The sequence below is a fragment of the Lagenorhynchus albirostris genome, chromosome 19 (assembly GCF_949774975.1).
Source record: "Lagenorhynchus albirostris chromosome 19, mLagAlb1.1, whole genome shotgun sequence".
In the NCBI taxonomy this organism is placed as follows: Eukaryota; Metazoa; Chordata; class Mammalia; order Artiodactyla; family Delphinidae; genus Lagenorhynchus; species Lagenorhynchus albirostris.
In genome coordinates this window covers 17505332-17519478 of record NC_083113.1, presented here as the reverse complement: position 1 = coordinate 17519478, position 14147 = coordinate 17505332, and the positions used below count along the sequence as shown (strand labels likewise).

Below are 14147 nucleotides of genomic sequence, written 5' to 3'. Positions count from 1 at the left end.
GACTAATGAACCTTTCTCTGCCCCAAATTCTAGCCTTTTGTTTGGCCTCACTGCGTCTGGCAACACATAGCTTGGTAGGATGCCCCACAAAAACTGCATTACTAAGAATCCTGGGCATCGACCTGGGTGTGGACCAATCATAGCCCAGATGGGGAGTGTATTTTTGTAGCCTGTAGGAGTGGGGATGGGACTTCTGGCATTTAGGTCATTTAGCTGGGGACTGGTGTGTCTACACCTGCTGTGGGGACAGGAGAGCTGGGCTGGGTAACGAAGATGAGACCCATCACTACCCCCCCGTACAAGCAATATCCCCCAGTGACGTCTTCAGTTTCCTGAGACTCTTGACCCCTGACTGGGTTGAGCTCCCTTCTTCCTCCTCCCCCTCCCCCCTGTCCCCCACCCCTGCCCCTGGGTGGCGCCCTGAGTCTTGTGTGAATCTTTTTTTTTTTTAAATAAATTTATTTTATTTATTTATTTTTGGCTGTGTTGGGTCTTCGTTGCTGCGCACAGGCTTTCTCTAGTTGTGGCGAGCGGGGGCTACTCTTCATTGCAGTGCACAGGCTTCTCATTGCTGTGGCTTCTCTTGTTGCAGAGCACAGGCTCTAGGCACGTGGGCTTCAGTAGTTGTGGCACGTGGGCTCACTAGTTGTGGCTCACGGGCTTAGTTGCTCTGCAGCATGTGCGATCTTCCCAGACCAGGGCTTGAACCCGTGTCCGCTGCATTGGCAGGCGGATTCTTAACCACTGCACCACCAGGGAAGCCCCTCTTGTGTGAATCTTAATCTTAGTGGAGCAGGGGCACTGAGACTCCCATCCAGAGCAGGGATGAAGTGGTCTGTTGAGTTGAAGGACCTGCTCCATTCGCCTGCCTCTCACTACCTCATTCTGCCCACAAGGTCCCTCACACTCTTGAGCTCCCACTTTCTTGGTCCTGGTGCACAGTACAGGGATTTATGCTGTCTGAGACTTCCCCTCTCCCTGTTCTTGTTGAATAGAAACAAATACAGACTTCAATAAGGAGAGACTATTCAAAAAGATTGCCCAGTGATAGAGAGAACTCGATCTCAGAGATCTGCAAGCAGGGAATTCCCTGGTGGTGCAGTGGTTAGGACTCTGTGCTCCCAATGCAGGGGGCCTGGGTTTGATCCCTGGTCAGGGAAGTAGATCCCACGTGCATGCCACAACTAAGGAGCCTGCCTGCCGCAACTAAGACCCGGCACAACCAAACACAAATAAATAAATAAATAAATATACATATAGAAGTCTGCAAGCATCTGAACAGAATAAAAGCTTTTCTTTTATAGGGAGGGGTAAGCAAAAGCAGAAAATTTAAAGGGACATTGGGCAAGCAAGGGGGAGCATGGTCAGCAGCAGTTTGATAGGAAAGTTGTCTTGCTCTTCTCAGTTGATTCTCAGGATAAGCTGATGGGGGTGGCGGCAAGTGCAGGGGTACGTATTCAGCCTTCTAGTGCTTGCTAATGGCTGGAGGTTGAACCAGAGTTTAAAGGCCAGTGGGTGGAGAAAAGCCTGATTAAAGCTTGGTCCAGACAAAGCAGAAGATAAGAAGTGGGCACTCAGAAACATTTGATGAGTCTGGAGACCTGGGAAGGGCATCACTCCCGCCCAGGGTCCTGAATCCAGGGGGTGTATGGAGAGGTCCCTATTGCTGATTCTAATCTTAAGTCCTCTTGCTGCCTTTAGACTCCATTTTCTTCGGTCTAACAAGGAAATAGTGACAATTCCTTCTCCTGGGTTGAGGGGACCTGATAAAATGACACGTGTGATTTATGTTCCCAGTGCCCAGTGAATCCCAGGGAGCATCGGTCTTCATGCTTTTCCAAGGCAACAGTTTCTCGGAGGACTTCAATGAACTTCAGGGCTCATCTGGGGAAGAATCCTGTCCTGGGGCCTTCTTGGGCTGGGAGAATTGGCAAAACCCTCAAGGGCAAAGGCACAGTAGGAGAAGCAGCATCTTTAGAATTCTTGCATCTCTGCTGGAGCAGGAGGGCCCCTGGGTAGTCTGGAAGTCAAGAAATTTACTGGATTTATCTTTGTAGTTGCCATCTATTTATGGCAAATGGATATGGCTTCCCACTGACGGAGAATCCACATTTATTTTATTATAAGACATTTATTTAGATTTGAAAAGTTAGTCTTTTAAAATACTCCATAATGATAGTATGTAAAAGTATTCTGTCCCATAGAGTATAAACACATAACAGGACCTGGGTTACTCTCTAGCACAAAGCCCTGTTGATATTCATCATAGCCATGATCATCATCAAGACCTTTTCTTTTTGTTTATTTATCTTCCATTTGGCTCCCTCACTTTAATCCCTGCCTTGTTCTAGCATCCCATCCTCAAAGAGGCCTTCCCTGGTTGCCCCATGCAGAGTCACTCCAGGTCTCTTTAATCTCTTCACTCTATTTGGTTGTCTTCAGAACCTTTATGTTCATCTGATATTATCTTGGTCATTTATTTAGTTCCTTTTTGTGGCTCTGTCTTCAACCCTGGAACATGAGCTACTCTTCACCACTCTGTCTGCAAGACTAGAACAGGCAGGCCCACAGCAGATGTTCAATAAGTGGTTGATGAATGCATGACGCTACCTATGTGGACTCCAACTTCGATTTCACAAGTTCATACTGCCTCCGTGATTTAATGCCATTTTCCCTGAGAAAAAGAGGCTTAACTTCCATTGACATCCAGTATGCTTCAGAGTGTTTAAAAATGATGGGCATTTCAGACATGAGTAGCATATACAGTTAACTTACAAATGTAAAGCAGTGGTCCCCAACTTTTTTGGCAACAGGGACTGTTTTCATGGAAGACAATTTTTCCACGGACCGGGGTGGGGGGTGTGGTTTCAGGATGATTCAAGTGCATTACATTTATTGTGCACTTTATTTCTATCATTATTACATTGTAGTATATAATGAAATAATTATACAACTCACCATAATGCTAAGAGGAGGCGGAGCTCAGGCGGTAACGTGAGCGATGGGGAGTTGTTGGGGAGTTGTAAATACAGATGAAGCTTTGCTCACTAGCACGCTGCTCACCTCCTGCTGTGTGGCCCGGTGCCTAACAGGCCACGGACCCTACTGGTCAGTGGCCCAGGGGTTGGGGACTGCTGATGTAAAGGCTCTGGCCAGCAAACAGTTACTTGACCAAAAAAGTCTGTAGATACAAAGTGGAAGGACACTTTTGGAGCACTGGAAACTAAGTAAAATCCTAAGTATTCCATATGCAAATACTTTGTTGAGATGATATTTTGCTTGATGTCATAACATTGGGTTGACGGCAAGAATGAGTGTCACGCGGGCTTGATAAGACCAAATCTGCAAGTCAAAGTGAGTTTTATGTTTGACTGTACTCAGTTTTACCACTGTATAGAAGAAAAGAAGAGTGTCATAAAGGCTACAGGTAGTTCAGAGAAGTTGCACTGGAAAAAGAAACAGAAAGAGTAAAAATATCTTAATGTACCATGGAACAGAAAGAAACATTTCTTTTAAATAAAGATGACATCTGTTTAATTAGCCCAACACTCTTAAATTTTCTTACATTTATGAATCTAAAGAATACATAGGGAGTTCCATAGTGGCCTAGTGTTTAGGATTCTGGACTTTCACTGCTGTGACCCGGGTTCAGTCCCTGGTTGGGGAACTGAGATCCTGCAAGCCGTGCAGCCACTAAATAAATAAATATATATATACACACACATAATCCAGTGTACAAAATTTAAATATCTAATATCTAATAAAAAGTTAAAATGCTGTATCAGAGGACAGAACCATTTGTCTCACACACCTGTTTAATCCGTCTTACTATTATTACTAATTGCCACTATTAGTTCTACTGATGTTCTATTTAATAATAGCATTTCTGTAACGGAAAAGTAAACAATACAGAACGATAAGTAATTTCAAATACCTATTTTTCATATTTTTATGTTAAAGTAATAACACATTTTAGTATATATTATATATTTAGTATATATATATATATATACTAAATATTATATATTTAGTATATATATATATTGGGGGGTCTGGTATGGTAATGTCCTGGGTTGGCTCTCTTCTTTAGGCTTCAAGCGATCGTCAACTCCTGTGTCCTCAACTCCTCCTTCCCTGGAGTACAATTCTCCTTCTTCACTCCGGGAGGACCAACCCATTAAACCCAGCCTCTAAGGTGGGCAGAGTCAGGGCCTGGTGTCAGCCTGTGCCTGCGAACTCCCACTACCGATGGGGCGCGGGATTAGCGGTTGTCGTAGGCGGCGGGCCGCGCAGGTACTCAGGTTTCACCACTCCGGACTACATTTTCCACAGGCCGCCGAGGCAATCTAGATCTCTGCCTTTCCCCCTATCGTTTGTGATTGTCGGCGCGGCAGCGAGCTGTGGACTTCTGTAAGGAAAAAGTCAGAGCCCGGCCTCGGGGGAGAGCTCTGCAGACTCGGACCAGCACCACCGGGTAACTGGGTTCCGGGAAGGGAAGCAGTGAGTGCGGGGCGTGCGGGCCGGTGCGGACCCCGGACCCTGCCAGGCGGGCAGTGGGAGGGTGGACGAGGCGCTCCTGGCTTGGAGGCAGGGTTGCTCCGGTCAGGGGAGGGAGGGTAATTTGTGAGAGAGAGTGCGGGTGTGAGTCCGCGAAGACTGGAGCCAGGACCTCCCTGTGAACTTGGATTCTCAGCTGAGAAGTGTGCCACTGGGACCCGTGTTGCAGGTGCCTGCTGCCACCTGCCCCATTCCCCTCCCTGCCACAAGGGTCTGCCCCAGACAGCTGGTCCCCAGAAGGAGGTCGGTTATTGAGCCCCTGTATGAAGTTTCCCGGCAGGAAGGCACATAATTGATCTGGAGATTGGAATTTTAGAGCAGGAAAAATGACTTCCAAGGATCTGTTGTTCAAATTACTTTTCCAGTGATAATTTTATATAAAAAAAGAGAATAAGATGATATTGGCTCTAAACATTTACATCAGTCTCCGTATTGCTCAGAAAGAACGAGATTCAACCTTAGTGAATTATTGTAGTTTTGCATCTTATTGCAGAATGGTGCCTCTCTCTGTAATTTCTACGAAGAAATTAAAGGGGAAATTTAAATGTCAGAGAATATTTTCTGCTATTTTTTAAAAGAAGAGTTGCATTCCTAAGGCCAGGCTCTAAATGTTTTAGATAGAATACAAGACAGCTTGTCATTCTGACTGCTGATTCATGGATTTGTTGGAATGCGCATGTGGATTGCATCTCTGTGAACAGTTATTTTAAATATGTCAGAATTGTCCCTAGAAGATTTCCTAAAGAAAAGCTGATTCCAATCAATTAAAAAAAAAAAAAAAGCATGCCAGAGATAAGCAAAAATTGGAAACAAAGTTTTACTTTTATAAAAATGAGGGGGGCTTTCCTGGTGGCGCGGTGGTTGGGGGTCCGCCTGCCGATGCGGGGAGCGCGGGTTCGTGCCCCGGTCCGGGAAGATCCCACATGCCGCGGAGCGCTGGGCCCGTGAGCCATGGCCGCTGAGCCTGCGCTTTCGGAGCCTGTGCTCCGCAACGGGAGAGGCCACAACAGTGAGAGGCCCGCGTATCACAAAAAAAAAAAAAAAAAGAGGGAGTTCCCTGGCACTCCAGTGGTTAGGACTCAGCCCTTTCGCTGGCAAGGCCTAAGTTCAATCCTTGGTCGGGGAACTAGGATCCCGTAGGCTGTGCTGCGCGGCCAAAACAAACAAAAAAGGCGATACTTCCAACTTAGTTGTCAGAGTGAGCAAATAAAAATACAGAATGTTCATTAAAAATAAAAATAAAAATGAAATAAGAGGCATGTAATGTTCTTAAATAGCTAACCCGTGTTAAGCAATTATTCTATTCTAGTACGTGTTTTAACTGAATTTTCTTATTATTCTGCAAGATAACCATATGTAGTAGCTGATATTCTTATCCCTATTTTAATGATGAGAAAACTGAGCCACTGAGATGTTTATAAATGTCAGATCAATATCATCTATATTTTCCCTCTCAGGTGGTTTATCTTATCCTGAAGCCACAAAGGAAGTTCTGGTTTGGGTGATATGGTCTCTTTTTTGGTTAGAATGTAGGAATGGAGGGAGGAGAATCTGTTCACAACAGAACTGTGCAGCCCAATCTTACCATCCACATGAGCCTTCCCAAAGTGGAGGCTTAGCCAGAAAACCTACGGAAGTGTCTGATTCTGGCTTCACTGAAGAAGTGCTGTTGTTCTGCAACCAGCTGTTTACAGCTTGGTTCACTGGGTTTAGATTTATCCGGAATCCCTCTGTTCTTCCACAAAATGTTATGTGGGGGCGGTTGTGTCATAGTTTGGAAGCTGAAATGGGGGGACAAGTTTTATTGGCTGAAGTTTTGGGGAAACACTAAAGCCTCCTTTTTGTCTCTCAGCTCTGAATTTTCTAGAATTTGAGCCCTTCGGATAGAAGAAGCCCAAGGAAGACTGATCAGTTCTTACATTTCTGATAACATGGCCCAAGTAAGTTGTTGTTTCTCCTTGAAATATTGGGATTTTTAGATTACATAGATAATTGTCATTCATTAACCTACAGTGTTCTTCCTAATAGAGCACCATCTAATTACCCACTTCCTGATTCCTCCTAGTGAAACAGTGCCAAATAACTGCTTCCTCCTTATGAGATGTCCTTTTCTAATTGGTGTTCATGAATTCACTGAGCAAATTACTGAACAGGTCCTATGTGATACGTCTTTGCTGAAGGGCTGTGATGGAGCAGTGAAAATATGAAGTCCCACGAGAAAATTATTTGAGCTTCTTATGTCAGTCTCTGGTTTGGTGAGTTCGAGATACTGGCCTCATTTTTGCCATACATCAGAAAATTAAACATTTTTCACAGACCTGATAAGATGGGATTTTGTATTGATTGGCCTCAGTCTTAATATGATGAGCTCACATGCTCTGTGAGGCTTTTAGGGACACATTAGAGATGTGATTGTGACATGGAAACATTGATAGCATGGTTCGTGCCAGGTGATGCCTGAGAGAGTGGTACTAGGTCAGTTTTGTTGTGGAATGGGACCTGCTGGACTTGGGTGACTTACTTTTGATTCTGAATCATCTGCATCATCCACTAACTGAAGAAGAGACAAGTGTTGTGTGAGGAACGCTGCATGACAATATACTAATAAGCATATTGTCATAAGTAGTAGGTTAACATAGATTACCAGAACTGGGGAAACCTGGGGCATTTGGTCCAATCTCATATAAATATAAAATAATTACAAACTCTGATATTTGTATCCCTGAGATGTACTTTTATGCCATCATGAAAAATATATTTATCAATACAAGGAAAAATGCTTATGATATGATCTGACATAATGATCTTGAAGCTTGAGGAATTAACAAAGTTGTATAATATCTATTTTCTAAAATAGAGATTTTTATGCTTGAAAAAAACCGCAAACCTTTTCTCTTAAAGGGAAAATAACGTAGAGACTAATAGTTCTTGAGAATGTATTGGGGCACCTAGCAGGCAGTGTCTTTGTGTATACTCTTATTTAACAAAGAAACTTGGATTATTTTATCCATTTCCCAATAGCTCTGGAGTATTGTGGTATGCCACAATGTAACAGGAAATTTTGTCCATAGCACAGGATTCTTCTAGAACATGAAGATATTCTGCTTCATTTAATTTTGTCAAAAATTTTATTGAAGTATAGTTGATTTACAGTGTTGTGTTAATTTCTGCTATACAGCAAAGTAACTCAGTTATACATATATATATATTCTTTTCATATTCTTTTCCATTATGATTTATCATAGGATATTTATAGTTCCCTGTGCTATACAGTAGGACCTTGTTGTTTATCCATCCTATATATAATAGTTTGTATCTGCTTCCTTTACTTCTTATATCATGAGCCACCAGCCTACTTGATTGCTGTATTATTGCTACTTTGTTACATTGGAACTCTTTATTTCCTCGCCTTTCATCTTGAAAACATTTTCTTTCTTTCTTTCTTTTTTTTTTTAATTTTTGCCTGCCTCGGGTCTTAGCTATGGCTACATTTCCTTTAATTTCACCAGAAATATGTGGGTTTGCAGTTTCAGGGATCAGTGACATTCAGGGATGTGGCCATAGCCTTCGCTCAGCAGGAGTGGGAGAGTCTGGATTCTACTCAGAGGGACTTGGACAGAGATATGATGTTGGAGAACTATAGGAACTTGGTCTCTCTGGGTAAGTTTACATCTCTCAAATAAATTAGAATCTGCTCCCTGAAAAACTTTTTTCGTTGTACATTTTAGGGCTGTCTTAAGAAGTGAATGTGATTTCTTCTCCCTGTTCTCAAAGAAGTAGTTTGAGCTTTGTTAGGTTGGAACTGATGAAATGGCAGGATTAGAATCCTGGGGTGTTCTATAAATATTGACAAAGGTCAGATTTCCTGTTGTGTTTATGCCCAAAATGGTGAGCCCACCTGCAGGCAAAACAGCTAGAGAAAGGTTCTGATTTGTTCCATCTGAAGAGCCTGTGCAATTTATTTAGTGGTGCATTAGATAAACATAAATTATTTAAAGCTGAAATTACATCATTTTATTTCTTCCAAAACAATTTACCTGATTTTGTAGTTAAAATTTATAATCCATGAGTTTTGCATTTAGGATTAAATGAATTATAAATATAGATGTCTCAGGAAACTTTCTTTTTTCTCTTAGAAAAATAATAATAATGTTGATAACTCGCATTGTTCTAACTGTGTACCAGTCACTATTTTAAGCTCTTTATAAACATCGTACTTCATAAGGTGATTGTGGGGGGAAAAAAATCAGTTGATACAAATCAAATACAAATATATGTAATCATTTTAGATGAGAATGCTGAAGCACAGTGAGTTTGAGTTATCCAAGGTCGCACAGCTAGTACATGGCAGAACCAGGAATTTGCACCCAGGTGCTCTGGGTCCACAGTCTTTGTTCTCAGTTACAATGTCATGCTTTCTGTCAAGACACAGAAGGTAGGTAGGTAGGTAAGTAGATAGGTAGATTTCACTTAAAATAAGACCTTTCCCCTCCTATCTGGATTCTTGAATCCTCTTGCCATTCTCTTCTCTGTAGTGCTTAGCAATCATTTTGACCTTTAGTTTATTACAAATTTAACACAAGCTTAAAGTATTTTTGAATTCATCTTTTATTTCTCATTATATGGCATTCTTATCTTGTAAGCACGTCATTCCTGTTCTAAACCACATGTGATTACCTTATTGGAACAATGGAAAGAGCCCTGGATGATAGTGAAGAAAGATCAAGGGAGACAATATACAGGTGAGTAAGAGTATGTTGTGTAGAGAAGCCATCACTGCTGGAAACAGCCCATGTGGTCAGGGAGTAGGCACATCTCTGAGAGGTTGTTTGGAAGACCCTTCAAAGGCCTGAGACTTGGGGGAAAGATGAATATCTCACCAAATTTTCCAACTCTTTACCAATTTTAACATTCACTCTCATCAAATTTCCCAGTCACTTTATTAGGCTTATTCTCTTTCCCAGTATAATACTTCAGCTGTGTTTTTTTTAATTTTTGAGTTTTATTTTATTTATTTTTTTATACAGCATGTTCTTATTAGTTATCCATTTTATACATATTAGTGTATATATGTCAATCCCAGCCTCCCAGTTCATCCCACCACCACCACCACCCCAGCCACTTTCCCGCCTTGGTGTCCATACATTTGTTCTCTACATCCGTGTCTCTATTTCTGCCCTGCCAACCGGTTTCAGCTGTGTTTTTAATTTGACTGCATTCACCTCCTCTTTTGCATTTAGATTTATTTATATATTCTGAGGTGGTGGTAACTGGACAGAGATAAGAACAAGAAGTAAGGGCTTAGGCCATCTGATTATGTAGAACATTCCAGGCAGAGTGAACAGCAAATGTAAATTCCTTGAGGTGGAAGTGAGCTTTGTGTGCTTCAGAAGCAATAGCAGAGTAAAACATAACTAATGAGGAGCGAGTAACAAGAAAAAAGGTAGAACGTTAGAAAGGGCCAGGTTATATATTTGTTAATTATCAGGAATTTGGATTATTTTCTGAAAGTGACTAGAAGCCATGATCTAATTTATGTTTTTCCAACTTTAATTTTTTTAAATGTCTATTAAATACAAGATAGAAACCAAACAACCACATTAAAATATACAGCTTAATGAGTTATTATAAGGCAGATATCCACATAACCATCGCCCTGAGCAGAATAAAACGTTTTTAAAAAATAATTTCAGGCTTACAGAAAAGTTGCAAATTGTACAAAGAATGTTCACATTGCTCTTCACTCAGAATCTGCCCTTTGGAACTCAGGGAAGGTCATGGCGGCTGGAGTCTTGCCTACAAGAAATGGGGGGTAAAAAGGCTTCTGTGTTCAGGAGCCCCACAGGGTCCTCAGTTTCATTATCAGTGAATTCTTTTTGTAATAGTGTCTTTTAATAATATCTTAATTCATTTCTCTTGCCTAGGGATTTGTTTTCTGTTTTTGAAATCAGTTCCTACTGAGTGCCAGAGGGTTATAGCTCTGTGCTGAATGAAACAGGGGTTGGGCTTGCTCTTGGGGAGTGTATTAGTTGTCTACTGCTGTATGATAAACTACCACAAACTTAGTAGCTTAAAACTACACTTATTTATTATCACATAGTTCTATAGATCAGAAGTTCAGCATGTGATGGCTAAATCAAGGTACCAGCTATGACTGCAGTTCTTTAGGGCATGGGGTCCTCTTCCCAGCTCCCTGGTTATTGGCAGAATTTATTTTCTTCTTACACTTTGCATGTGGCCCCCCTCCGTCTTCAAGCCAGCAGCTGGCAAGTCTTGTCCTTCTCACACTTTGAACGTCTCTGATTCCCCTTCTGCCCTGAGCCAAGAGAAAGCTCTTTGAAGGGCCTTTCCAGAGAATCCAGGATAATCTCCTTATAGTAAATCAACTGGTTAGTAAACTTGATTATATACCATTTTCCATGTGATGTATCATCTTCATAGGCATGGTGAGGGCAAAGGACATGAAGGCCAAAATGCTGTCTACCACAGGGAGGGTTGGGAGAAATAAAAATCATAACAAAGAGAAATAATTATGCAATTGAAAACAGGTCGGAATGGCAGGAATGAAGCATTAGGACAGAAAATAAAGGCGTGGACATCCTTAGACAAGTTCAGCAGTTTCCAGTATTCCTGATAAGTGACATTTTACCTTAAACATATACAGGATGAGAGAGTTACAGTCTGCAAATGACACATGCCAAAGGATTTTTGGGAGTTGACGCCACCTGCAGATGGAACCAAAGATGAGAAAATTTGTGACACATTCCAGGTGCTGAAGGGGGGAAGTGAGGTAAATAGGGAACAAAAGAAAGGAATTATGACTTGATATGAGGCCTGATAGGTAAGCAGAGACCATATTATTCATGGAAAGATACATGGATTCTATCCTAAGTGTAAAGAGAAACGACTGGGGGTGGGTGGGGGGGGTGGGAGGAGGGGGATGAAATTTCATCTATACCAGAAGCATTTGTTAGAAATGTTGAAAATATTAGTGCCCAGGAACGTCCCCTGTGTATTCTGATTCATGGGGCCTGGGATGGTCCTTGAACATCAATTTTTGTTTGTTTGTTTGTTTGTTTTTGCGGTACACGGGCCTCTCACTGTTGTGAACTCTCCCGTTGCGGAGCACAGGCTCCGGACGCGCAGGCTCAGCGGCCATGGCTCACGGGCCCAGCCGCTCCGCGGCATGTGGGATCTTCCCGGACTGGGGCACGAACCCGTGTCCCCTGAATCGACAGGCGGACTTTCAACCACTGCGCCACCAGGGAAGCCCTGAACATCAATTTTTTAACAAACTCTTCAAAGACTCTTATCCACATCTAAAGATCAGAAATGAAGCCAATCACCAGCCTTCCTATTTTACATAAACTCTCATTCATCTCTGCATTCTTCCTTGACCTCTTTTTTTTTTTTTTGGCTTTCATAACAGTATTTTAGTATTACCTAGGTTATTTATTTTTAATGGATTCTCTTGAATTTGTCTCTTTTACTCTATTGAAATCCAGTTTTTCTTATATAGGAAAACAAGATATTTGGGGTTTTTAAATTTTCTTTCAGAATTTCAGTTGAAGGATGAGATAATCAGCTATAAAGAAATGCTCACCTATGAAAAATTTGCATCTTTTGCTCTGCACCAGAGAAATCTTCATAGAGAGAAACCATTTGAATGTCAGAAATGTGGGAAGACTATCTGTCAAGTCTCAAAGCATGTTCAACATGAAAGAATATGTTCTAGTGAAAAAACCTACCAATGTAAAGAATGTGGGGAGAACTTTAGTAATGGACATCAACTCACTGTACATCAGAGGCTGCATGTTGGTGAGAAATCCTATAAATGTAAGGAATGTGGGAAAGCTTTTATTAAAGGCTCAGCCTTTGTTAAGCATGGAAGAACTCATACTGGTGAGAAACCATATGCAGGTGAGGAATGTGGGAAGACCTTTAGCAGTAGCCATCAATTTACTGTACATCAGAGTCTGCATCCTGGTAAGAAACCATATGAATGTGGGGAATGTGGAAAAGCTTTTTATAGTAGCTCATACCTTGTTCAGCATCAATGAATCCATAATGGTGAGAAGTCCTATGAATGTAAGGGATGTGGGAAAGCTTTTATAGTGTATGGAAAGCTTATTCGGCATCAGAGTATTCATATTGGTGAAAAACCCTATGAACGTAAAAAATGTGGGAAGGCCTTTAGTACTAGCTCCCCCCCTTGTTAAACATCAAAGAATTCATACAGGTGAGAAACCCTATGAGTGTAAGGAATGTGGCAAGGCCTTTACTGTATGGACGACTTACTCGACATCAGAGTATTTATACTGGTGAGAAACCCTTTGAATGCAAGGAATGTGTAAAGGCCTTTAGACTTAGTTCATTTCTTTTTTTTTTTTTTTTTTTTTTGTGGTATGCGGACCTCTCACTGTTGCGGCCTCTTCCGTTGCGGAGCACAGGCTCCAGATGCGCAGGCTCAGTGGCCACGGCTCACGGGCCCAGCCGCTCTGCGGCATGTGGGATCTTCCCAGACCAGGGCACGAACCCATGTCCCCTGCATCAGCAGGCAGACCCTCAACCACTGTGCTACCAGGGAAGCCCTTAGTTCATTTCTTAATGCACATCAGAGAATTCATGCAGGGGTTAAGCCCTATGGATGCAAGAAATGTGGGAAAGCCTTTAGTTGTGCCTCATACCTTGTTCAACATGAAAGGCTTCATATGGGTGAGAAACCCTATGAGTGTAAGAAGTGTAGCAAGGCCTTTAGTACTGGCTTATATACCTGGTTCAGCATCAGAGAATTCATACTGGTGAGAAATCCTATGAATGTCAGGTATGTGGCAAGGCTTTTATTAGTCGCCATCAACTTACTGTGCATCAGAGGGTTCATACTGATGAGAAACTCTATGAATGTAAGGAATGTGGAAAAACTTTTAGTCGTGCCTCATACCTTGTACAACATGGGAAAATCCATACTGGTGAGAAACCCTGTAAGTGTAAGGAATGTGGGAAGGCCTTTAGTTCTGGCTCTTACCTCATTCAGCATCAAAGAATTCATACTGGTGAGAAATCCTATGAATGTAAGGAATGTGGGAAAGCCTTTATTGTGCATGGACAACTTATTGGGCATCAGAGCGTTCATACAGGTGAGAAACCCTTTGAATGTAAGGAATGTGGAAAGACCTTTAGATATAGTTCAGCCCTTAAAGCACATCAGAGAAACCATATGGGTGTAAAGCCCTAAGAATTTAAGGAATTTAGGAAGTCCTTTTTGTATGGCTTAAACATTGTTCAGCATCAGAGAATTTGTGCTGGTGAGAAACTTTTGAATATAAAATAGAAAATATTCTCTATTTGACTGTTAGAGAAAATAGGAAAAATATTCTCTATTTGACAGTCAAAAGTCTGTACAGCTGCAATTGATGTGCTGTTTTTATTTTCTTTTCTGGTGGAAGTTTAGGTTCAAATGGGTCCCCAGAGAATATGCACCCTCAATCTGGCCTCTAGCCCTTACAGAATGGGGACAATAGTGACAATTTGTAAAGACAGATTAAGGCCTGGGGCAAAAGAGAAACCCATTAGGCTCAATTTTCTGGACT

At 41.8% G+C, this 14147-nt stretch overlaps 1 protein-coding gene across 3 annotated transcripts in view; it reads right to left on the bottom strand.

The window, feature by feature from the left end:
- Positions 1 to 10084: 10084 nt before the first annotated feature.
- Positions 10085 to 14147, bottom strand: part of ZNF792 (zinc finger protein 792) — a 30395-nt gene continuing 26332 nt past the window's right edge. For 2 of the 3 annotated variants that reach the window (XR_009536975.1, XM_060130460.1), the window contains 2 exons: positions 11207 to 11282; positions 10085 to 10353 (listed from right to left, as the gene is read on the bottom strand). Coding sequence is in view for 1 of the 3 variants with exons in the window: in XM_060130460.1 (XP_059986443.1) it covers positions 10323 to 10353; positions 11207 to 11282 (107 nt within the window). In the remaining 2 variants the exon portion in view is untranslated. Of the gene's footprint in view, positions 11283 to 14147 lie in introns of all 3 variants that reach the window. The other variant, XM_060130458.1, reaches the window with a different exon arrangement.